The 27,189-nt window shown below is 32.6% G+C and overlaps 1 protein-coding gene across 1 annotated transcript in view; it reads left to right on the forward strand.

Annotated features, from left to right (window-relative positions):
* Window positions 1–897: 897 nt before the first annotated feature.
* LOC129938939 (uncharacterized) overlaps window positions 898–27,189 on the forward strand; it is an 88,902-nt gene continuing 62,610 nt past the window's right edge. Inside the window, exon 1 of the mRNA XM_056046782.1 lies at window positions 898–1,059. Within this exon, the coding sequence (XP_055902757.1) occupies window positions 898–1,059 (162 nt within the window). The remainder of the gene's footprint in view (window positions 1,060–27,189) is intronic.

The following is a 27,189-nucleotide window of genomic DNA, read 5'->3' on the forward strand; positions in this document are numbered from 1 at the left end:
GGGTTATTATAACCCTTAGGAGGTGATCAGCAGGACCCATTACGAATATTGTAGACTGATTATAGTTTTCCCAATGCAAATGAAAGTCATAGAAACAGGAATTGGAGTTGAAGTAAGTGCTTGAAAACAAAGCAGCACCTTTTTACTTAATAGCTCTTTTTTCTGCCATTTTTTGTCTGAAGTTATGGCAGGAATAAAGAGACTAAATTTTAACGACATTGATAAGGGAAATTTAAAGGGGTGATCGTAATTTTGTGATTCCCAAGATTTGATCAGAATTAGGAGAAGTTGAACTTCAAAAGTCAAAAGTTAGGTTCATGCCACGGGTACTACTAACAATTACAATGTCAATTTTTTTGCTAACCAAATTCTAAGAAAATACGTCTTTAGCTGCTTCAGAGACTGCGAGTACTTCTATTTGAAAGACACTGAAGTAGTCCGGAAGATGTATTGATTTTTCTAGGGAGGATTGTACAGCGTTTTTCAACAGGGTCGCTACAGAAGTAGAGTGACAGGGACAGTAAACGTCGCCATATTTCTTGCCGCACTTTTGACATTTCTAATCACTAAGGTTTTCCATTTCATGATGGGAAGTTATACGAGCCAACAACAAGTCGAAGTTATTAAAAATTGCTACCGAAATTCGGAGTCAATTTATGGTCGTCATAATCGTCCTAACCGATCAATAATTAAGCATCTAGTGGAAAAATTTGAATCCAAAGGCACAGTGAAAATATTCGGTACAAGTGTTATGAATATTGTTACTACTGAGGCTTCAGTTGCAGAAAGCCAAAATGTGTCTCTCACAAGTAGTTCTCAAGCGTTGGGCATCTCTGTGATGTCGTTGTGGTGAATTTTGCGAAAAAATATCTTGGCCTACATCCTTACAAGATTAAAATGACACAAGAAGTGAAGCCGCTTGATCACCAGAAGCACCGTATGTTCGTGAATTGGGCTGAGCAACAACTTGAACATGATTCGGGTTTTCATCGAAAAATTATCTTCAGCAATGAGGCACATTTCCGGCTGAATGGCTTCGTCAATAAACAAGATAATACGGTATTGATCAGGCAGCAATCCAAACTAACTCCATTATTCTTCATTGCATCCCGAAAAAATCACGGTTTTGTGTGGCGTCGTTGGGCCGTACTTGATCAAGACTGACATGTTACTGTAAATGGAGAGCACTACCGTTCAATGATAACCAAACCGAATTGGATCATATAGACTTAGAAGACATGTGGTTCCAAAAGGACGGCAGACGGCGACACAAGCCACACAATTTATTGGAAACCAAATTCCAGGTGCAGTTGCTTGGCCGGCTCAGTCGTGCGATTTGACACCTTTAGACCATTTCCTGTCTATGGTCTATGCCAACAAGCTAGCGACGATTGTTGAACTTCGTTCGAATATTGAATTATTGAAAGTGAAATTGCAGCAGTATTGGCTAATTTATGCTTGAGAACCGTCGATAATTGGTTTTTACGTCTGGACTCCTGCAAGCGTGGTGGCCATGCAAAAGAAATAGAGCTCAATACATAATTAGAATCGAACGAACTTTCACAGGAAGACAGAATTTCATTTAAATCCCAAACCCTTTTTTTAACTTTTGTACCGCCATTAAATGAAAAGATACGAGATCCTTTCATCTTCTCCGTTTTGGAGCGGTAGATACAAATATACATATGATTCTTTATTATGACCCTGTCTTCCAAACATTCTTGCCTATACTAGGGATTTCGATTAATGCTGCTTCGTTAAAATCTTTGTAAGGCTTTAAATAGTCTTTGTCGATAGTGTTATTATTCTTTCACGAATACAGGGTGTACCACGGGAACCGGATCAAAAACAAATGAACGTAACTTCAAAACTTAAAGTCGTAAATTTTTTTAATTAATATCAAAAGGTAGTGAATTAAAAGTCATTTCAAGTTTTAAAAATAATGTCGGACAAATAATGCCCAACTTGTTCGTAACGGGTGTCAAGTCGGTCCAAGAAGTTTCGGTGGACGCGCTCCAGTAGGTCTTGTTCAATTGACCGATGATACATTTTCTTGGCATTGTACACCACACAGTTGCTTTAGGGCTATGCAGTGGTCGTTCATGGAGGCGTTGAGGGTTCTCAGGGGCATAATAGCGGCAGTTCTGTCGATTAATAGAACCATTGAGATGGAAGTGCGCCTCATCGCTCATGAGCAGCAACATATCGTCATTCACTTCAAACAACGAGAGCAACTCCAATGCGAATGAAAAACGCTGTGCGTAATCAGTAGGTTAAAACTTCTGAACCATTGCCAACTTGTACTCATGAAACTTTAAATTATGCTTGATAATTCGACTCACTGAAGAGGATGAAATGTGCAGTGATTGAGCTCGCTTGCGCACGGAACGGCCAGCGCTATGGAGAACAGCTACCCTCACTCGGTCAACGTTTTTTTCAGTTGCAGCTGTCCGTACGTGGCCAGGTGGTTTCTTTTTCATTACCCTGCCCGTACTCCGAAAAGAAGTCACCCATCTCATAATTGTGTTTCTTGTAGGAACAGTACCGTGACGTCCAATGTTGAATCTGATTCGGAAAGCCCACTGCACTGGCACCACCGATTCCTTGTTTTTAATAAATTCCTCCAGTGCGAAGACGATCCATTGTGGTAACTAAACGGCACTACCTAAGGTTTCAAACGAGCCCATCCCCACCTCGCTCGACCGCACGAGTGAGGAGAAAGGGCAGTACTTTTCGTCCGGTTCCCGTGGGACACCCCTGTATATATCAAGAGGGGCTTGAGAGAGTGATTACTCTAGGACTAAATCTTTGTCATATTTTTAAGATTGGTGACCCTTTCAATTTGCGCAGGTATGTCAATATTAGCAGAGTTGTTTGGGACTTGGACCCCAACTTTTTTTAAAATCCAGTTGTTTCTCTTTTTTAATTGGGGACCAAGGAGTAGTCTACAATATACCAGTTACTTGTAGTGGAACACCATTAATTGTAGGTCAGTCTATAATTTCAACGTTTTCTAGATCTGTCTTTAGTGGGTTAACACTGAGATAGAAGTGTATTAAGTTATCGCAAATCAGACCTCCGGATTAGACTAAAGGCATAAGCCAAAAATCATATTTAAACTATATTCACAGAAGATTACCTTTTAAACAAAGTAAATGTCATGTCAATCAAACAAATCACCCTTCTTTTAGTCCAAACACTCTTAACAAGACATAACTGTTGGAAAGTGAACTGATCTTTAATGGTTCTTAACTTTTAAAAGTTATGTCACCAGAAAATGTATTAGGATTGACATTAAGCCTTTTGTTTGCAACTGATTCGAACGACCTCTTCGAAAGCCAATTAGATAATCACATACCTACGGTATTGAGCAATTAGAAAAATAGCACCTAAGTTTTGCAAAACTTCAGGTTTATATCGTTCCACACATACTTTTTGCCCCCAAAGCTATATTTGCCTAATAGGTACCTTTACATATTTTAATTTCTCCAAGGACTCCAATAAACTAAATTGCTTTGTTACGTGTCTTTAGGAATACCCTCCCAATTTATATACCCGCGTATAAAAGAAGCTCAAAATCTAAATCTAACATTGATTTAATCGAGAACAACAAAATTAAAGACCTCTAACTTCTAGGAAAGAACAAACATTACGTACTTATTCGCATACGTTTGATACGGAACACCTAGCTTAGCTTTTAATGTTTTCAGTTCTTATATTATTGCTATTTTGCCATCATTGCGCCCCATTATTCTAACGCACATAGCGTGTATGCGATATGAGTGTTATGCAGTTAATTTCTATACAAAATAGTCCTGATGGGAGTTATTTAACGCAACTAAATGGGGCATCACTTATTCATTTAAATTGCTCCGCCAAGAGTTGTTCCTTCTTTCAGATACTCCTTCATGTATATAGAATGTATATTTTTTATAGAATTCGACTAGGGTAGGTATGGAATGGTTGGGTCTGGGTACGTAACTTGCGTTGTGTACGTCGCGCCGTGTCGTCATTTGGCGTGGTGTATAACTACAAGTACTTTATTTTTAAATAAAATTGTTCAAGTTGATATACTTAACTTTTTTTTGTGTCTTCAAAGAGAAGGATATCTTTGTTGGATATAAAATAACGTTGGTTTGGCCCTGATGCGTCATTGTTTTGTTTGGGTGTGGCAGAACCCATAGAAGTAGAAGCTATGAAGACGACGAACGGGCGTGTGAAAAACTGACATATAGCATTCGTGAACCATTCACATTATTGCTGGTAGTTGACTTTCAAATGACGACGATATGTTGTCTTGAACGCGCCTAGGCGGTTAAGTTTTAACCCCAGCGCTGCCGCTGCGCCACCGGCACTAGTGCTAGCTCTCAGCCTAGTATTTACTTTCCCATCAAACGGGATTTGCACTTAAAATTTTATTCGTGTTGCATGTGAGAAGTCATTGAGGACTTTGGGTAATCTTTTGGAATGACGAACCATCAGCGAGTGGTACGAATAATGGTTGAAAATTCATTACATTTTTCAAGAACTTTACTTTAGATTATTCTTAGAAGTGAGATGACAGTATTTTTTAATTGACTTAAAAGAGGAATTATTTGTTGCAGAAAAAGGATATTCATAATAATAAGTAGATGACTTTCAGGGTTTTGAAAACTTCAAACTATACTTCAGCATGTCTTGAGAGCTTTCATTACATTCTATCATGAAAATAAAACTATTAGTTACATATTGTAGCTGGAAAAGCAAAGTAACATTTCCCAGCCATAACTTAACTTGACGAATGTTGGTTTTAAAGTTCTCAACAGTTAAAGATTGATCTACATAAGCACGGTATTTCATGTAGCCCCATAAAATAAAGTCCAGCGGTGTCAAATCGTATGATCTTGGTGGCAAGTTGATATCGCCACGACGAAAAATTAAATAAAGAAATATTCGCACGAGTTGTGTAGCTTGTGGCATCGTCTTGTTGAAACCATATATTCTCCATGTCGTATTCTTCACTAGCAGACAAAAACAAGTTGGTTATCATTTGACCATAATGCTCCAATTGACAGCCGTTTTTGAAAAAGTTACGTGTAATCACACTTTCGGACCAAAGATAGCACCAAACATTGACTTGTTATGCCCTCTCTTCCATTACTGGAGGACTTGCTTCAGTTGTTGTGTGAGCCGAAATATATATTCCAATTTTTAGACGTTGTGCAATAGTTAAGTGATCCATTTTCGTATATGTCAGACTTTCAACAGAAAAAGCACATAGTTTGACAGATGTTGAATTCTAGCCCTGTACTTTTAAAACCGCAATTGAAAAATCCATTTTAATTAGGATTTTTTTTGAAAGGAATGAAAATATAAACTCTTAAAAAACGTTACTTAAACTTGGTAAAATTAGTTTTCAAATAAAAAAATTTGAAAACAAAAACAAATATTGAATTAAAATTTATTTTATCTTTAATTTACGTTTAGGTAATTTAAAAAAAAAATTGACTTAAAATTTTTGACAGCTAGGAAATGGTTTTCGACATAAGAACCTACACTTATTGAGACCAAAAAACTTTTACATTCTTACACAAAATATTTGTTTAAGTATTTTCTAAAGCTCTTAGAAATATCTAAAGACTGGCACTAATCAGAAGATTAGATATTTCTATATTGAAAATATATTTCTGTGGCCTCGAGGCAGAACCGCTAAAGTCTGTTTTTAACATTTTTTAAGGGAGAGCAGTTTGAAGTTTTAAGAAAAAGTTCGCAATTACAAATTGATGTAGAAAATTATTGGATCGTCTGACAGTATTTAAACTAGCATGGATTTATTGGTATTAAGCCATTCTTTTGTCCCAAAATTTAAAAACAAATTAAACATTGAAATTAAAAGCTTGGCAAGCAAAATAACCAGTTTAGTTGTTTTGCCTCGGGAGAAATGTTCATACAAAATATCTTAAGTCGAGTTAAGCAGTTTTTCCTTGAAGTAAATTAAATTTTTAGTTTGCCAAAGTCGACTAAAGTTGTTTTTAACTAATTTAATGAAACATTTTGCTCCGCTTAGCTCGACTTTAGTTGTAATTCCATAACTTTGTTAAGTGAGATATGCAACAAAATTTTGAGATAAGATTTTTAAACGCTTGGAATCAAAGTTGCAATCTTGTTTTTGTATTAGAAAATACACAAATTAATTAAAAAATAAATTACATAATACTGAATAATAAAAATCAATATTAAATCAAGATAAAACAATTGGAAAAAGAGGCTGGGATGCGACTCACACTGATAACTTCCCATCCCGTTTGTCGATTTGTCTTGCTTAAAAGGTTGTCTATATCTCGGATCAATTTTTACGAAATTTGCGTACTATTTTTTGTAGATTTTATATTTTATGAAAAAACGGACTGTTATATTTTTATATAAAAATTACTGAATATCGAAAACAATATTTTCTGTAAAATAAAATAAGTTTGAAACCAATATTTTTAATTTTTGAAAAGCTATTTGAGTCGAAAATCAATTTTTACCAGCTTTTGTTAATTTGGTCGGTTTTTAATTTTTTGTGAAAAACCTGTCAATTTTATTTTTTTCAAAATTTGATCGAATGTTGAAAATAATATTTAAAATTTTTGAAAAGATATTTGAGTCGATATTCTTTGAGTAATGTTTTCTTTAGATTTTTATTTTTTATAAAAAAAAATGTCAATTTGATTTTTCTCAATATTTTATCAGATGTCAAAAACATTATTCTTCGTTGCACAAAATTGTTTTGGAGATGAAATCATATTTTAGTCGTAACATTTTGGAGGTGACAATTTTTTTTTCAGTTTTTTTGATTTATAAAAAAAAAAGAGGCTGGGATGCGACCCACACTGATAACTTCCCATCCCGTCTGTCGATTTGTCTTGCTTAAAAGTTTTTTTACCAAATTTGCGTACTATTTTTTATAGATTTTATTTTTTATGAAAAACGGACAGTTGGATTTTTATATATAGAAATCACTAAATATCGAAAACAATATTTTCTGTAAATAAAATAAGTCTGAAGCCAATATTTTTAATTTTTGAAAAGCTATTTGAGTCGAAAGTAAATTTTTACCAAGTTTTAGTATTGTTTTTTTTAGAGTTTTATTTTTTGTAAAAAAAACCGTCAATTCCATTTTCTTCAAAATTCTATCGAATGTTGAAAACAATATTTTCTATAAGGTAAAATTAGTTTGAAGCCAATATTTTATAGTTTTGAAAAGATATTTGAGTCGAAAATCAATTTTTACCAACTTTTGTTAAATTTTTGTTTAGGTATTTAATTTTTTGTACAAAAACTATCAATTCGATTTTTTTCAAAATTTTACTGAATGTTAACAACAATATTTTTTGAAAGATAAAAGTAGTTAAAAGCCAATATCTACAATTTTTGAAAAGATATTTGAGTCGAAAATCAATTTTTACCAACTTTTATAAATTTTTTTTTAAGGTTTTTATTTTTTGTAAGAAAACTGTCAATTCGATTTTTCTAAACATCTTTCAGAATGCTTAAAACAATATTTCTTATAAGATAAAATAAGTTTGAAGTCTAACTTTCAAGTTTTTGAAAAGCTATTTGAATCCATATTCAATTTTTACCAACTTTTGTTAATTTTTTTTCGGTTTTTAATTTTTTTTATAAAAAAACTGTCAATTCGATTTTGTTCAAAATTTTACTGAATGTTGACAACAATATTTTTTACAAGTAAAAGTAAATTAAAGCCAATAGCTCAAAGTTTTGAAAATATATTTGAGTCGAAAATCAATTTTTACCAACTTTTATTCATTTTTTTTAGGTTTTTATTTTTTGTAAGAAAAACTGTCAATTCGATTTTCCTCAAAATTTTACTGAATGTTGAAATCAATATTTCTTATAAGATAAAATAAGCTTGAAGCCTAAATTTTAAGGTTTTGAAAAGATATTTGAATCGATATTTAATTTTTACGAACTTTGAGTAATGTTTTTTTTAGATTTTTATTTTTTATAAAAAAAACTGTCAATTCGATTTTTCTCAAATTTTTATCAGATTTCGAAAACATTATTCTCCGTTGCTCAAAATTGTTTTGGAGATGAAATCATATGTTAGTCGTTAAATTTATTAGGTGACAAATTTTTTTTTCAGTTTTTTTGATTTAGAAAAAAAACCGTTAAATAGATTTTTTTCAAAAAATATATTTCTTTGAGATCACGTTACAGTTTATTATATAAAATTTAATTCAAGTCTCTAGCGTTTTTGGTTCGTAAGATATTTAGGGTTAACCAAAATTTTCACTTTTTTTTTAAATTGCTAGGGTAAAAAAACCACCCACGCAATTTTCTTGAGAGCCCTTTCTGCATCTTTCTGCCTTATTATCTGTATAACAAAATTTATTTGAAGTCGATATCTTTTCGGGTTCTTGAGCTATGGACGACGAAAAAAACGTCGCGAACGTACGGACGTACGGACGTACGAACGTACGTACACACGCACGCACAGACATCTTTCTAAAAATCTTTTATTTCGACACTAGGGACCTTGAAACGTCGAGAAATGTCAAAATTTTCAATTTGACAAATCGGACCCATTACAATAACTTCCTATGGGAAGTTAAAAAACGTTAATTGGAATTTTTCCAAAAAATATACTTGTTTTGTATCACATTACAGTTTATTATAAACAATTTAGTACAAGTCTGTAGCGTTTTTGGTTCGTAAGATATTTAGCGTTAACCAAAATGTTCACCTTTTTTTCAAACTGCTATGGTAAAAAAAACACCCACGCAATTTTCTTGAGAGCCCTTTCTGCATCTTTCTGCTATATTATCTGTACAACAAAATTTATTTAAAATCGATATCTCTTCTGGTTCTTGAGCTATGGACAACGAAAAAAACGTCACGAACGTACGGACGTACGAACGTACGTACACACGCTCACACAGACATCTTTCTAAAGATCTTTTATTTCGATTTCAATTTGACAAATCGGACCCATTACAATAACATCCTTTGGGAAGTTAAAAATACTACAATTTCATTGAGGAAGAACAACTAAACTTGAGTTAGAACTTTCCCAATAAAAAATTAGACGAAAATATATAATTTTCTCGCGGAAAAACAACTTAACTTGAGTTTAGTTTATTCCTTGAGAAAAATTAAAAACAATTTAATCTTAAGTCAACTTTAGATAATATGTAAGGACTTTTTCCAATTCTGTTTGAGTTTAGCTTTTTTGACCAGAGGAGGATGTACAAAACTGACTTTAGTGGTTTTGTTTTTGTAAAATTGTGGCTATATTTTTTATGATAAAAATTTACAAAATAGATTCGAAATCGCTGAATCTATAATGGTATCAAAAATTCAATTTTGTCTTAAGTCGACTTTAGTGGTTCTGCCACCTGGGCACAGATTTAGAGTTGGTAGATGTTAAAACAAGCTGTGTGTGAAATATAAAATAAATAACTTTTTATTTATAAGGCTCATGTATGCCATTAAGTGAGGAATATGACATGATTCAAAGTCCGCCTCGGCTTCTTACGGTGACACTGATCCGAGTGGTCCAATTTTCAATGACTCGTCCGCATAGATTCTACTAAATTGGAGCGATGGCCTGTGTTATGTTTAAAATTTGGTCATCGTTCGATTTTTGTTTATTTGCATAGAACTGCGACTTCAAGAAACTCCACAGGAAAAAGTCTAGCGGGGTCAAATGTCATGACTTACTCGTTGGTGGCCAATTTACATCACTCCAGCGAGAGATAGCCTTTTTCTCAAATCGTTCATGTAAGATGTCAATCGTGGCGTTTGCTGTGTGGCACGTAGCACCGTCCAGTTGGAACTAAAAGTCGTTTAGGTCCATATGGTTGTGTCCCCAAGTCCCGAGTCCCGACGCAAAATTTGCCAAGTTCAAGTCTGCGAAAGGCAGAGTTCTTGTGCACGGCATAGAATAGACTGCCTGAGGTTCTGCTGTACACTTTCACGGACCGCGACTATGTTCTTGGCCAATCTGGCTCTACTTGAACGTAAAGGTTTTGACTCATTGTTTACTAAACCAGGCGTCTTTTGGCCACCAAGCGTTGAAGAGTCGACTGTGAAAGGCAACGACCGTGACGTCTACCGTAAAATGTAATATGGGCGCGATGTGCACAGTAATAAAGTCTTATGATGATTTGGTGTAAAGATCTGAATAGTAAACAAAAGATTTGACAGATGTCACAAAACTAAAATGTCCACCACGGGGTGCCAAAATCTACCCGCGCCAACTGAAAAACCCTTTATCTAAAACAACTTATTATTTTGAGTCTCAAATAATATTCAGACTTTTAAGGCACGAAAAAGTATAAAATGAATAAAACGTTCTAACCACCATGATGTTTTTTCTACTCTATAATAAGGCTATTAACTTGATTTTTTATTAACTAAGTGTCTTTTAGTAATATCTCATTAATATCACACAAGTTAGCTAGTTTCTTTCACTTTTGGGGAAACATTGAGTTTGATCATTAGAAGATATCCTCAATTCTTTGAAAACATAACCACGGTAATGGTTTATATTTTTACATAGGCCGTAACTTTATAGATGAAAATTCACGAAGTGAATTTCCTCCCCATTTAACCCCATTAATTGCTCTTTTTATTTAATTAATTGATTACAACTTTGATCTGAGTTTAAATTTGCGTTAGGAAAATAAATGTGTACATATTTGGTTTGGAATTTAAAATGTTTCTAATTTTGATTTAAATTAAATTTCAACCTCGTTATTTTAAATTAAAGCTTATACAAATTATGAACAAAGGTTAAAGTAAGATTAAGTTGGATATTGTTAATATTAGTTCTGAGAAATTAACAATTCTGTTTTGTGGAATTTGACCGATGTCCTTATGAAGTTTATTATCGTTCCACTTGAGTGCCTAATCAAAAGACCTTCAGGAAATACACAATACCAAATACAAACCTTGCAACCAACCTCTCCCACTTCCCTGGGACGGAGAATTCTCAAATAATTCTGTCATCGTTTTTCCACAATTTTCCTTGCGAGTCGGAGCAGTAAGCGTGTTTCAAGAGCTAACCACGGTTAAATCGAAGTAAGCCAAGCGTAACGCACGCAATGTTTTGCTAAAATTTGTATAATAATTGTTTTTTTTTTTATCACACTAACAATGGATCTATAACTATATTTATGTATAGATACAATTGTATCTATAACTTTTGTATCTACCTTTATAAATATGTATCTTTAAGTATAGATACATTTTTACTCTTGAACATTTGTTTTCAATTTCATACTCGAGTGAGGCTCGCGGTGCGTCATGATGCGGCAGCGGCATCCACTTGGGATTCAGATTGTAATGCTTCAGCAGTCACTTTCAATACGTATATCTCCCTCCTCAAAATATAACTATAGTCGAACTCGATGCCGTGCTATAAGATGTTTCAATTTAAATCTGAGGTTAAATGAAACTGGTCAACCGGCTAACATCTCTACAAATAATGCCGGTGATAGCTATAGCTGGCTTGAGATATAATAATTGTTAGTTCCGCTGCTTTTTATACAAGTAAAGTATCTATAGCTCTACAGTAAAGCTTGGCTTTGAAAAAAAAAACTACAATAATTGCCAGTGGGATGTAGTTATGAGCCATTGTGGAGCTTTGTTTTTCTTTTTCGTTTACAAGCGGAAATTTGAAGTACATTTGTTTGTTATTTTTTAAATTCTCTTTTGCAATATTGTTTATAATGGCCCAGATATGTTTTTTTTTTTTAATGGATGAGGAGTGAGACCTTCTTTAACTGGGAGTCGGAGATAGATACTTTTATTGGACCGTATATGCTATTTCTGCAATAATTGAAAAGAATAAAACGTTATCTTTTTTGCAAAAGAAATAGAAACACAAAACAAACAGTTCTACAATTAAGATACTAAATGGGAAGGTTAATGTGTTATTAGTTGAAGTCAGTGTTTAGTGGAGTCATAGAGCATTTCAAATTAAATAATATCTTTCATGTTCTTCATTAGAACATGATGTGTGCCAGATGAAAGATTAAAAGTTTTCTATATTTCTACATTTAATGGTGGTTTAAAACGGCGGAAAATGTTTTGCTGATTGTTAATATGATATATTTCAGTCCTCCCATCAATTTAGACTTTTGATGGTTGTCTATGATAGGTAAAGAAGTCCTATATAGTTGCTGATGCAGTTTTGTACCTTACCTATATTATTTTTGTATCTCAAGAAAATATTATAAATGCTATTGGTTCTGTTGAACGATTTTACAGTTTTAAATGGGTAATACACTGCACATTGGCAGACAGTATCAATTAGTTCTTTTGATATTTATCTACTCATATCTGTGAAATTAATAGTTCGTAAAATGTATCTTTTAGTAAATTAATTGTGCAGGAGCTTGCTTTGTGATATTTGGTTGCGTTTTGTTTCTTTGCAATGTTGATTCTTCTAAAGGGCACCCGTTATGTTGTTGAAGTACATTCGATTAACCTATAATCCTTATCATTTGATTGTGGTTTTATACCAAATGCAGAAATACTATCTGTTTCTTTTACAGAAATTTGCAATAATTAGTGATGATTTACCCGGTGAATTTTTCCATCAAACTAAAATAAGGAAAGAACATAGGAGATGAAGAAATTTCTTTTTATCTTCCTCGCCCAGACAGGAAAGATAAGGAAATTTGTTTTCATTACTTTCAAATTTAATTAAAGATTTTCAATTACTAATTACATGTAATTGAAGAGCGTCAAAACGTTAAAAATTGAATTACATTGAAATAATTAAAACAAAAGTAATGATAAAAAAGTTGTAATGATTTCTGTCTCTAGTAATCATTACATAAAAATATAAATAAATATTATTTTCGATATTAAAAAACAATTCAATGAAATGCAAACTTCTTTTGTGAGTGTTGCTTTGAAATAATAAATACAAAATTGTCATATCTGTAATTAAAAAATGTTTAACCTCAAGAACTTGAACAATCAGATTACAATTTTCAATTATGTGTACTTTTCAATAATGATTACAAGTGATTGAAGAGTATCGTAGGTAGGTAGGTAGAAATGGCGATCTCAAGGCCACCTAGCCTGAGATCCAATTAGCGCTGTAGTGCGCCGTTTTCATACCAAAAACTCGTTTGACCTGTGATAGAAAAGAAAAGATTTATAGAGAAGCTATATAGCGAGCCATTTTGTCGCATTGAGAAAAAAGATAAGGACTCTAATCTTTGTCTTAGATAGCTTATCAAGCTCGTGAAAGAATGCTTTTCCAAAGTATTTTATTCAAGTGTTTGCCAAAGCAGGACATTTGCAGAGGAAATGGATTATCGTTGCACTTTCTCTTTGGTCACTACAACTACGAAAAAAGTGTTGTAGGATATATCCAACTTCTCCTCATGAACTCCTATAGGCCAATGTCCGGTACAAACCGCAACAATCCTGGCTATGTCTTGCCTTGGCCTGCATAGAAGATCGTTTGTACGGGTTTTATTATAGGTGAACCATATCATCCTAGATATAATGCAGTTGGGTTAATTGCTCCACCTTCGGTTTGATTCAGTTTGGTAGATAGAAAAGATTTTACCCTTCATAGCACCAAGAGGAATGTTAACCATTTCCGCAATTGAGCTATGAAGGGCCGATCCTTGCCTGGCTAGCTCGTCAGCCCGTTCATTTCCCACGATACCACTATGGCCCGGAACTAAGATGAGGGTGACACCGAGGTTAATATTCAGGCTTGCAAGCTCATCGTGACATTGCTGGACCAATTTAGAAGAGGATATGGCCGAGTTAATGGCTTTGACAGCTGCTTGACTGTCTGTAAAGATAACCGCATTTCGGTTTTGGTTTTGTTTAAGTATCTTACATGCCTCCCTTATTGCCAGCAGTTCAGCCTGAAAAACTCTAGCAAAGTCAGGAAGCCTAAAGGATTTGGCTACATTTAGGGACTCAGAAAAGATCCCAGAACCAACTCCGCACTCCATCTTTGAGCCGTCAGTAAAGATGGTTGTGTCGAAACCTATCGACACTATGTCATCCACCCTTACTAAGGCTCAAAGTAGGAGTGCAGTAGTCAGTGTCTACCGAGATAATATCTGAGGGAATTAATTTTGTTGTATTGCTGTGACCATAAGGTTTTGATAACCAGCTGTTTGATTCCTTCAGCCTAATAGCGGTGCAGGAAACTATATATTTAATAAAAAGGTCGATTGGTAGAAGATACAAAATAACGTTTAAGGCGTCCGTTGGGCAAGTACGCATGGCCCCTGTGGTGCCCACACAAGCTTTTCTCTAAACCTTCCTTAGCTTATCAATATTATAGGCTTTGCTAAGAGCAGGCAATAACACAATCGAACCGTATGTTATGATTGGACGTACTACGGCTGTGTACGTCCATAAAATCATCATCGACTGAAGTCCCCACTTTTTGCCGAAAGTTTTGTTGCAATCGTAAAAGGCAACACGTACTTCAATATTTAGTTTCCAGTTTAGTTTAGGGTCGAGTATATCTCCCAAATGTTTTGCACTGGAAGACAATGATAGGATTTGACCGTTGAGTCGAGGTAGCATGAAGGGCGGTACTTTAGTTTTGGTGGTAAAGAGCAACAGTTCAGTTTTACTTTGGTTAACTCCTAGTCCACAACTCGTGGCCAGTTGCTAACTTTCTTCAAAGCTGACTCCGTGATTTCACTAATCACAGAGGTGTACTTTCTTAACACCAATAGCACCAAATCATCCGCGTAGGCTACCGCCTTCACTCCACATCTCTCTAATTTGACCACCCTGGGGTGTTCCCCTACTCACTTGTTTTGTTGCGATTGTATTGCCTAGAATGTCTGAAATCTTCCTACCACTGAGCATGGAAATAATCCATTCTCGAATGAAGTCTTCTACATCGAACTTAATGAGCGATTCTTCTATGGACCTTCTATTTCTAGGAAGGTGGCAAGAGTAAATTCTTTATAATGGATTGTTTGTTCTACAGTACGCACTACCTCATGGAGGGCAGTCTCCGTAGACTTACCCTTAAGATAAGCATGCTGAAGAGCTTTCGAAAGGTCGTCCAACTAGGATTGGGCACATGTTTTAGAAGAAGACATCCTTTGAAAATTTGTTCCAGCCATGGAGATGCCACATCATGCAACTTTTGAAGCATAACTGGCAGGATGCCATCCATGCCTGGGGATTTATATGGAGAAAAAGTATTGATGGCCCACAAAATATTTTCTCTGGTTATAACGGAATTGATTTGCTCCACATGAGCTGCGGTTAGCATTACATGATAGAATTGTCCTTCTTTTGGCGAGTACATCGACAGTTGCGGATTGTTATAGATTTCGTAGAAACAGGTCTAGAGACTTAAAAATGGTCTGACTATTTGAGAAAATCGGGTTATCAGATTTTGATATTAAGTTTTCTTTCATCTACAATAAGACGTGTTTTACTGCCAAAAGTTCCGCCTACAATACCCTACAATGATTGGGAACACAATGATCGTGTAGAGTTGGAATAAGAGGTTGAGTTTAAACTATTTAGATTACACGCCTTCATGAACTCCCTCATACATTTTTAATCGTGTAATTAATTATCCTATCAGAAAAATCTGGAGAGTACACAAATTTTGAACTTACTACCTCTTATGTGCTTTGAACTCGATTCTAAAAAAGAGGCTTTGATGCAAATCACACTGTTAACTTCCCATTCCGTCTGTCGAAGTTATCTTGCTTCAAAATTTGTAGATTTTCGTGTTATATTAAAAAAAGTATTATATTAAAAAAAATTATTCTTCAAAATTTAAAAATTACCAACAATATTTTGCATGCGATGAAATGGCTTGATTTCAAAATCTATTTTAGTTAACGACACTTTTGGTTGAAACCAATTTTTACATATTTTACTAGTAATTCTTAATAGGTTTTATTAACTTCCCATAGGAAGTTATTGTAATGGGTCCGATTTGTCAAATTGAAAATTATGACATTTCAAGGTCCCTAGAGTAGAAATAAAAGATTTTTAGAAAGATGTCTGTGCGTGCGTGTGTACGTACGTTCATACGTCCGTACGTTCGCTACGTTTTTTAAGTCGTCAAGTAGCTCAAGAACCAGAAGAGATATCGATTTCAAATAAGTTTCGTTATACAGATAATAAGACAGAAAGATGCAGAAAGGGCTCTCAAGAAAATTGCGTGGGTGGTTTTTTTACCATAGCAGTTTGAAAAAAAGGTGAACATTTTGGTTAACCCTAAATATCTTACGAACCAAAAACGCTAGAGACTTGAATTAAATTTTATATAATATATTGTAACGTGATTTTGAAGCAAAATACTTTTTGAAAAAAATCCATTAACGGTTTTTTCATAAATCAAAAAAACTGAAAAAAAAATTTGTCACCTCCAAAATTTTACGACTAAAATATGATTTCATCTCCAAAACAATTTTGTGCAACGGAGAATAATGTTTTTGACATCTGATAAAATATTGAGAAAAATCAAAATGACAGTTTTTTTTACAGAAAATAAAAATCTAAAAAAAACATGACTCAAAGTTCGTAAAAATTGAATATCGCTTCAAATATCTTTTCAAAAACTTGAAATTTAGGCTTCAAGCTTATTTTATCGTATAAGAAATATTGTTTTCAACATTCTGAAAAATGTTGAGAAAAATCGAATAGACAGTTTTTGTACAAAAAATAAAAACCTTAAAAAAAAATTTATAAAAGTTGGTAAAAATTGATTTTCGACTCAAATATTTTTTCAAAACTTTGAGATATTGGTTTTTATTTACTTTAATCTTTCAAAAAATCTTGTTTTCAAAATTTAGTTAAAGTTTGAAAAAATCGAATTGACAGTTTTTTACAAAAAATCAAAAACCGAAAAAAAAATTACAAAAGTTGGTAAAAAATTATTTTCGACTTAAATATCTTTTAAAAACTTTGAGATAATAGCTTCTTACTAATTTTATTCTATTAGAAATATTGTTTTCAACATTAGGACAAATTTTGTGAAAAATCGAATTGACAGTTTTTTTACAAAAAATAAAAATGTATAAAAGTTGGTAAAAATTGATTTGCAACTCAAATATCTCTTCAAAAATTTTAAATATTGGTTTCAAACTAATTTTATCTTATAAGAAATATTGTTTTCAACATTTGGTTAAATTTAAAAAAAAATCTAATTGACAGTTTTTTTACAAAAAATAAAACTCTAAAAAAACACAATACTAATACTTGGTAAAAATGTACTAACGACTCAAATAGCTTTTCAAAAATTAAAAATATTGACAAATTATCAGACGGGATGGGAAGTTATCAGTGTGGGTGGCCTTCTCGAAACCTGTGCGCCCCATTGACTATGATTTTTACATGTTCCTTACCACAGTACTAGCTATGTTTATCATAATCCTATCACAAGAGCTTGTATGGATTTTAATGAATATGGTTTTTAATTCATTTTAATGTTAATAGAAATGTTTTAAAAAATAAATTAACAAAATTGTTATAATGCTTAATGTTAATTTTTATATTAACTTATTGTTATGTTATATATCATATTTATTAGTCTAAATAGAGTGTCTAACTTTTAAGACGAAAAATACATAAATAATAAAAACCGAGATTCTAAGCCTTTTCAAAATATGAAAAAAATAAAATTTCTATTGTTACCTGATTTGCCCGGTCTTATATATCTTTTTTGAAAACCGAAAACGAAAAGCTGTAATAATTCAGTTCATATTTAAATTTAAAACTTGAACGATTAATTCATCCATGCATCGAATTGTCTCTATTAAAAGTATAATTATGGCTTCATAAGTCACTTCAATACTGGTCTTAATATCAGTTCCAGCTAAAGCTAATGAAACGCTTGTGAATGTATGTATTTAAAATGCACAAAGGCTAAAAACAATGAGCTTAAACTAGAATTTCAAACTATTTCTAAGAATATTATTCTTCTAGAAAAAAGTTTATTTCGTTTTCAAAATTTTAATGATTACATTTTTTTTCTCATTTCAGGACTCTAAACAACTTGTGAATTTAGAAGGTAAGTGAGTAATATACATCAAATTTTGTGTTATTATTAATACAAACCATTAAACTAAAAATTTTGATCATGCTTATCATTGTATTCCAGTGATTGTCACAAGCCGCTAATTTGAACAATGTTTCAGTTCGTTTGACCTGTATGTATTTTTTCTCCAACTTTTCTGATATTTGTTTCGTAGTTGTCAGAAACTATCGTATTTCCTGAAATATGGTATTTCCAATTCAGAATTGATTTGAATAACATTACCCTTTTGATGTAACGTGATGGTAATTCTAGGACAAGCCATTCATCTTAAAGTATTCTCCATCGCCTAAGGTTATCTTAATTGATAGAGGTTGCGCTAAAAGTTGCAGGAACATACTTAAAATGTTGCTATTAAATTTAAATAACATGTAAACGTTCTTTGTTCTTCAAATTTACCATAAGGATCATGATGTTGCTATTATTTAATTAATGCCTTTTTTTAACTGACAGCTTGGTTATTGGAATATGAAAAAAACTTATAAGGCATATTAAATGTTACACCATTAAATCTGACAATCAATATAATATTCCTTTTTTATTAAGTTGTTAAATAAATAATATTTATTTTTTTATTTAAATTTTCGATTTGAAAAGCACTTTAAATTATAAACGTGTATACAAAACACACTCATATATATTATTCACAAACAGCAGATGAAGTTTTTCACTTAAAAATCAAAATATGATGGGAAGCTTTTCAAGTGTAAACATTGTTGTTGTTGTTGCTGTTGTTTTTTTTTTGTTTAATTTAAATAAATTGAACTAAGTGGCACAATTCAGGATTCACAATGTGTGAACTGAACAAATGAACAATCCCACTTATATGTTTTGTGGATAGGTATAAAAGTGCATCTGTCTACCTATCCGCCTGCCACCCTCAATTTACCTGTTCGTTTAATCAATGAAAAAGTTTAAAAGCTACATGCATTTATTAGTCCATTCATTTTCATTTGTTGAATTATTATTTATTCAGTCAGATGTAAGTAAAACACAAATATTAATATACTCGTGCATATAAATACATTGTCCTATTCAATATAACAAAAAATAAAACAACAACAAATTGAACCTCTCTAAAGCTTCAAAACAAATCGAATTAATCAGAAGAACAAATGTAAATGCCATACACATGACAGTGGCTCGATTTTATTTATTTTGTTGCAAAAATTGGAGAAGAATTATCCTACTTTTTATATTGAGCTCGAAATCACGGACATTCTACTACCAATTTTCTTCTAACTACTCCATTTATAGCATGAGCCAAGTTAAAGAGAGATTTGAGAGTAAAAAGTGAGGATCAGTAGTCTACATTCGTGCAGTACGGCTAAAGAAATAATCTCTATACATGTTCCATTTACATTGGGTTCTAAAAAATACGGATAAGCATAACATAAAATATATATTATCACTGCACTGTTTTGATAAAAGGTTAAGAAAGAGAATGTGTAATTAAAATTGAGGATATGTAGTCCTTAGAGGTCTTAGAAATTCGAATCAAATATGCAACTAAAAATGTAACAACACAACCTTCAGTGAAGTTTTACATTTTTGGGATAATCTTGTACTTCTTACAACTTGTGCTTTTCTGTCAAATTTAATAACAAAATACCCCTCTTTATAGCGCCTGTTTTTGTTTCTACTATTAGTTGAAGCTTTTAAAAAACTGAAAAAAGAAAATTTGAAATTAAAAAAATTTTAATGTAATTATGTGTTGTGTGTATACGTCAAACATAAATGATGATAAGCATACAAAATTATTGCGCACTTCTTTTAATCACGTAGGTATTTACGAACTACACATTTATAAATAAAAAAAATTAACACAATTTAATTTTAAGTACCTATCTTATTTTTTTTTTTGAAAGAGGAAAAGACATATACTTGATGCATTATCGGTTAATACAATTAATTTAAAAACAAACAATTTAATATTATAATGCCACAGGCATTTTAATTCAACATTTTTTAACAATTTGTATTGAATTGTATAAATTTTATGATGTATCTATAAATTATATCTCTTTTCAAAACCCATTAGCTTTGTGTGCACAGAGATAACTTAATTATTTCTGATGAAGTGTTAAAGATTTAGTTAGTAAATATACTTTTTAAAAAATTGCATTTACGAGTATTTAAATAATATCTATCACAAATATGCAAAAGATACTAAGAGATAACAAGTTTAAATCTGAATACCAGATGGCAACAAGATAAATGCACTGCTGGGTGTTTTTTAAATCTGAAGAAAGAAAATTAAAGTGGTAAGGTTTGAAAACGCAGAGATGTAGAATTTAATAATAGCTACACCATTTTAAATTGCGGCCATTAGTCAGTGTCCTACTTTTAAAAAATGCTGGCCCCACAAATATTTATGCAAAGAAACCTTGGTAAAGTCATAATTTCACGTAATGGAGCCGCCAAGCCTACAAGATTGTGCAGTATAACATCGCTTTGCTATTTTTTTATGGAGATATATGAAATGGTAGTGTACATGATTGGGTCCAAAACATTTGACTCCATGGAGGAAAACATTCAACACTTCAAAGTCTTCAAAAATAGGACATCCATAATATGTAAATTACTATGTTAGAAGATGAATGTTTTCAAAAAGTATCTAGAATGCTATTCACACTAATAACTTTCCATCCCGTCTATCGATCTGTCTTGCTGAAAAGGATTGTACGTTTTCGTGTTTAATTATTCTAAAAAGTGATGGTTCGTGCGTAAGAATGTCATGAAAGAGGTCTTGTGTTCAATCTCTGCTTGTGTCATCTTAAATTTTTCTTGCACGGTACTGCCTCTTCCGAGGAATTGACAAATCCTTCAGGAGTAATTCTTGCCACGAAAAGTTCTTACTGAAATTTGCGTTGTTAATGGGTGACATGACTCCACCTCTACTTGAAAGTTTAAACAATTCTTTCGGACGCTTTGTTTTGTCTACAACGCTCGTCCATATTTTTATAAGTGGTCTTTGGTCTGAAACTTCTAACCGACTACATTGTCCCGCTGATGACAGTACCCTCTACTTTTTATATTCGTTCTTAGATTACAATCTTGTTCTTCAGATGTGAACTATCAACAGCAGCGTATGATAAGCTCATTAAATTCTGATCTTGACAGCATTGTAATTGGGGAATCAAAAACCGTGTAGAATTTGAGCGTAACCCTCATTTGAAGCCACTATCAATGGGTGATACTTGCATTAAGGAGACTGGCAAGCTTTCAGTTCTAGGTATGTCCATCACAAACAACTAGTTGCAGAGTAATGACATATTAAACATTTCCAAAAATGCTTCTAAGTGTTTAGGTTTTCTTCAACAATGCTATAATTTATAAAGCTTTTATTCGTCCAAAATTCGAGTATAATTCTAATATTACACCCAATAAAGTACTTGAGTCTTTTGAATTGAATTGAAAAGAAAGCTATAAAAATGATAGGAGTTCTATCTCTTACCAAGCCAAGGTCTCATGCCTATCATTTTTGTATCGTTATTTTTTTAAATACCTAGTGAAATAGCCAGTTGCATTAATCACCCCCCCCCCCCTCTTCCACTTAAACAATAAAACCGTAAAACCCGCTCTTCCAGGAATACTCATCAGTTTACCCTTGAGCCAAATTTTGGAGGTACTGTACAGAGATGTTTTCCTTAGCCGCACTACACGAATGTATAATGCTTTGCAATGTGCATACATTCAAAACCAATGGGCATCGGTTTCTCCTTTCTAATCATATCCTTCTTAACTAATTCCTCACACAGTATCTTATCACTAAAAGGGTATTCATAACCCCTTAAGAGCATGTTAAATATAAAAATACAGCTGAAAATGTGAAATTGGCTATGGAAAATTGTACTTTAAGAATAAATGGTGCAGCTTTAAAAATACTTCCTTTTTGAATATCAAAATGAAACCGCTTACTGGAGAATCAATGTATTATCGTTCAAATTAAAAATTTCATTTTATTTAGAATTCATTGATGAAATATAGATACAAATTAAAATTAAATTGGGTTGCAAAACAGCACATTTTCATGACAAGATTTACTCTTGAAGGATTTGTCAATTCCTCGCAAGAGGCAGTACCCGCGAAAATATTTTTTTTTTTAAATTAAGGTGGCACAGGCATGGATTGAATCCAAGACCCCTTGCATGACAGTCCATGAAAAATAGATATTGAATTCAAAAATAAACGAAAACCTTGAAAAACTTACTAAAACAAAAATATTTTGTAAGACTTTTAGAATTTTGAAAAACGGGCACGAAAGGGGACACTTTTGTGATTTTGATATATGTAACTGTGAATTCTAAAGTTAAACGAAATTACGAACATTCAAAAAAACGAAACATCAAGGATTTTAAACTCTAGGGACCTTAAAACATTGAGAGATATTAAAGTTTTCAAATCTAGAAATCGAAGATATTACAATGAATTCCTAAGTTAAATTGAAAGATGTGTAAAAGTTGACATTTTAAAAGATATTCTTAATCCACCTTGAAATCTGCTTATCTAGACCTTAAAGCAAATAAAAAATGTTGTCACTCTTAATCAAACTCAATGCGACTTATTTGAATCCAGACTGTTTTTTATTATGTATTTCAATTGATATGTTTACAATGACACAATTCCTATACAGAGTTTTCTTCATCAATATAAAGTAGTTACAATCCCATTCGGACTTGAAACATATTGTTTTAAAATTCAACTCACAAAAGAAGTCAATAGCTACCTTATCGTACAACCTTCGTAAACCATACCATCTCCCTCCCATAACGATATCCAAAACTTCTCTGGCAAAGGGTATATACAAATCTTAATAAATTCCTCACGTAAGCATTTGATTTAAAGAAAAAAAGCCATTAAACAAATATTTAAATCGATCCAGGGTTGTCTAGACCCTAGACTTAGGTACATATTTTTGGCCTCCATTACCATGACCATCATGAACCGATTCTTTCCCTAATTAATATATTTATTGACTTACTGTGTTGATATTGATTTTAGAATGAAACAAAAACCTAACCAAGTTTTAAATGTATTTTTAGAAACAAATACTTTATGAATCCTTAAAAAAAAATTGTTTTTTTTACCTTTCAAGCCCGTACCATAAATGTCAAAGTTCAACCAAACCAATTTCAACGCCAACACACCACAAAATTGTTTTATTTGGTTTTGTTAAAAAAAATGTATACTTTTATGGAAACAAGCAAATTATACTGTGGGTGTTTTTGTATTATATACAATTTTCTAACTACATTACCTTTGATTGAATTTCTAGTTAAACAAAAAAACCCAAAAGGGTTTCTTTCAAAAATATACTTTTTTCTAAATATACTAAGTATCAGATTTCAATTCAAATTTCATCACTAACTGCAGGTTTTATTCTACAATTAAGAATGAGAAATCGTCCTGTGACATTCAAAGTTAATATGAAATCTTTATGAGTTTTTTTCCAAATCAGTACCTTGTTGTTTTTTTGGAAAAAAGTCAAAAGTCAGTGTGGGTCGCATACCAGCCTCTTTTTTTATTTTTATAATGGCGTAGTTTTAAAATTCCAAATGTCTAAATATAAAAGCTTCAATAAAGTGACAGCTGAATAATAATCTAAGTGAAATATCTTATTGTTACACCTTAAACTTTAAGTGACATAAGAATCTTTATGATTGCGAAATATTTGTTTAATTGCTACCAAAAATATATCACATGTGTACCTTTTTCTAGGTGAATTAATTACGTAAAGTTTTCCTACGTGTTTTTATTATTTTACATTCATTCAAATCTCACCGTGCGTCGTCGTGGGTAACAGCTTGCATCACAGAAAGATCAAAATAAACTAAATGTACCTGAAAAAAGTTATATCTGAAGGTATGGAAACCTTACCAGTTGCTTATTATAGCTTTTTCAGTTCAAAAGTATCAAAACCTTTAAACCTCTTACACCAAAACATAATAATTTTATTTTCAATAATAAATTAATTACGTTAACAATCTCATGTGACTTCTGCTTGAACCTTTAACAACTTGCGGGTCTCTCTTTTGGCAGTCTTTGAACGTAGTGCATATTCAACTATTTTTAAATAATAATTTAATTTAAAAAATAGAGAAAAAAGACCTTACCATGGCTTTTTGAAATTTGATTACATCCTGACATAAAGGTATACCTTAGTCTTCAAATAAACCAAAGCACCTCCACTTTCTTATTAAATTTTCAATCTCAGATGCTCATAAATAAATTCCCGATTCCCAATTCCCTCATCAACAATATTATGGTGACGATGATGAGAGTGGGGTGGGGGGGGGGGGGGGGGGTAGGGTCGATGAGCGATGACAACCACGATGGCATAGTAAAGCGGTTGTGAATAATATTTGAGCGATTTCTTCAAAATTAATTTTACAAGCTGCTGATTTGTTCAGGAATACGAGCAGGTTTGGTATAGGAAGCTATAGCTAGAGAGTTCCTAGTGATGGCTTTGATTTTCCTACTTTCTGCAGCCACCGATAGAAGTCGGGATTTTAATGGGAAGGGGGGAAATCAATTTTTGCTAAAGGAACATTTGTATACCTAAAACCAACGCGAATTATTATTTCCCTAAGCGAATAATAACTCAATTATTAATATCGACGATGAGCGGAGCGGTGACGATTTGAATTTGTGTGGAATAAATTAGTAATTAAGATGCAAATGAGTACTAAGAAGAAAAATCTAGATTTTACCGCAATTGAAACGAAATGAAAATTCTATAATTTCTATAGGAAAATCATAACTATTTATGTACATTGTACATACGAACGAATGTATGTATTTTATGTATTTTGAATGACCGGATTATATGGAAAAGTTGCGTGATTAAAAAACATTATTATTTTAGATGATTATGCGAGAGGGTGACGTCAAACTTTCATTACAACATGTTCTATTATTTTGTAGTAAAATACTCGTATCTAGAAATAACTTGATATTTTTGTATGTGATACAAAAATAAAGTGGATTTTAGTTACAGAGCAACGCATGTTACTCAATTATTATTGTTTTGCATAATTTAGTTCTCACTTTTACTTTATTTTTATTTGCAAACTTAAGTTTGTTTTGAAATTGCTTATTCAATAAAAATAGAGCTCTTAAATAGTAATACATTAATGCAGGGTTTATCACAGGAACCATTTTCTAGATGAGTTCAAACTATAAAATGAAAGCTTCTCAGTTTAAATGGAACACATGAATAATCAAATGTAAATAATAATCAAGATATCAGCAATAAAAACACTAATTGATTTTTTTTCAACAATAGGTTTTTATTTTAAAACGAAGCGAAATAAAAAGCAAAATACCTGTAAAAATGTACACTCTTTTTTAAATTTCTCGAAAACTTTTTTTACTTTTTTGTATACAAAATTACAAGGAGGTTATTAACATTACCGTCATCAGTAGTTCTTGTAACCTTATCTTCGATCAATGAAGAGTGTTGGAAGAACCCTCACTATAAATAAAATACTATTAATCTTATAGCCTTTTCACACCAAACCCAAAACCGAGTTTTCGGCAAAAAGTTTTTTAAAACCAGAAAACCGTTCACACCGGATATTGACATGTTTTCATGTGACATTTAAATTTGTTTAAAACCGACTGTCAAATTTTGTATTGAAAAAATGTGTGAGTTATGTTCTTCTCAAATTATTTGTGAAAATAAAATGAATTCTAACCAATTCAATAATATATAAAATATATTATAGAATCAACAACAAACAAAACTATTACAATATTTTCTTCTTCTTTCACAATAAATTTAATCCCAAATACTGAGCTTGTGACTAGTGCCAAAAGTGCCTTCAGAATCGTCATATATTGTGGCCATCCGACAACTCATAGGTGGGGTTGAGAAGATTCTGAAGGATTTCGTGTAGGTCCTTATGGTCGGAGCAGAAAAGGTCAATTCCTAGTTCCAGATTTTTACCAAAATCACACTCATCCAGAGCGATCACTGAAGCTTTTATGATCTTTTATGATTTTATTTTCTTCCTTTGAGGACTCGCCTGACTTGTCCAAAGCACTGAGATTCTTCTTGATCGCTGTCCATCTTTTCTTTCATACTTATTCTCCTCCACAAATGAACTTATCGCCTTTCTCGTACCTCGTAAGCCCTTGTGTTTGAACGGAGTAACCGGAAAGTCTTTCTCCAGGTAGTAAGGGAAAGCGTCTAACATATTTGTGGTTGCGAGTTCGGAGACGCATCCCTTGGAACCGTCATTACTTGGAACTATGAGCAAGCCTTCCTCGTTCTTGGGGTCGTCACGCCAGTAGCCATAGTGAATTCCGGTTCCTCGCTTAACAAAGAGCGTTTGAAACTCTGGAGCATCATAAAAAAACCGCTAGTGCCACAAATAGTCACTGGGGCTTTTATTCTCCACGTTGGCAAATTTTACCCAAATTTTTTGTCTGCTGTCACGCTCTCCATATTCTGTAAATAAAAAACAAAAAGCAATATTTCTTATTTTGTAAGGAATTTGTATAAATGATATTATTTACCACAACCAAATTTATTTCAAAATTAAATTATCATTTGTTTTGTTTACGTTAATTTGAGCGCTGAATGTCTCGAAAGGTTTGTTTGTTTAGTTCAACTTTGACTTTCTACTAGTTTTCGAGAGGTTTTATATAAAACTTGTAGTTTACGGAAACTTTTGGTTTACCAAGAATGTATGGGAAAACTTGAGTTTTCGATGTAGGTTTTGGCGAAAACCGGGTTTTGGACTTGGTGTCTAAGCCTTTTAGGAATATCGGGTTTACCAAGAGGTAGGGAATGAGTAAATATAAACCAAGATACACCAAGTGGTATCAAGAAGTATTCATACATCTGAACCCGACTGTAAAGAAAAAATCATAGCACAACTTTGAAGAATTGTACGTAAAGTTTTTGATGAGATTTGCTCCTAAGACTCTTTCAAAAGTAAGCAATAAACCACCATCGTGGACCGACGAGCGTAGTAGCATAAAAAGACAAAAAGACAAAAAGACTTTTTAATGTTGTCAAGTGTACTAGGCTAGACTGTAATTGGGACTAATACAAGTCAAGTCATAAAAAATTTAAAACAGAAAGTCATCGAGCCAAGCGGAAATCTTGGAGGAATTCTAGTGAAAAA

Source organism: Eupeodes corollae, chromosome 1, assembly GCF_945859685.1.
Source record: "Eupeodes corollae chromosome 1, idEupCoro1.1, whole genome shotgun sequence".
Taxonomy (NCBI): Eukaryota; Metazoa; Arthropoda; class Insecta; order Diptera; family Syrphidae; genus Eupeodes; species Eupeodes corollae.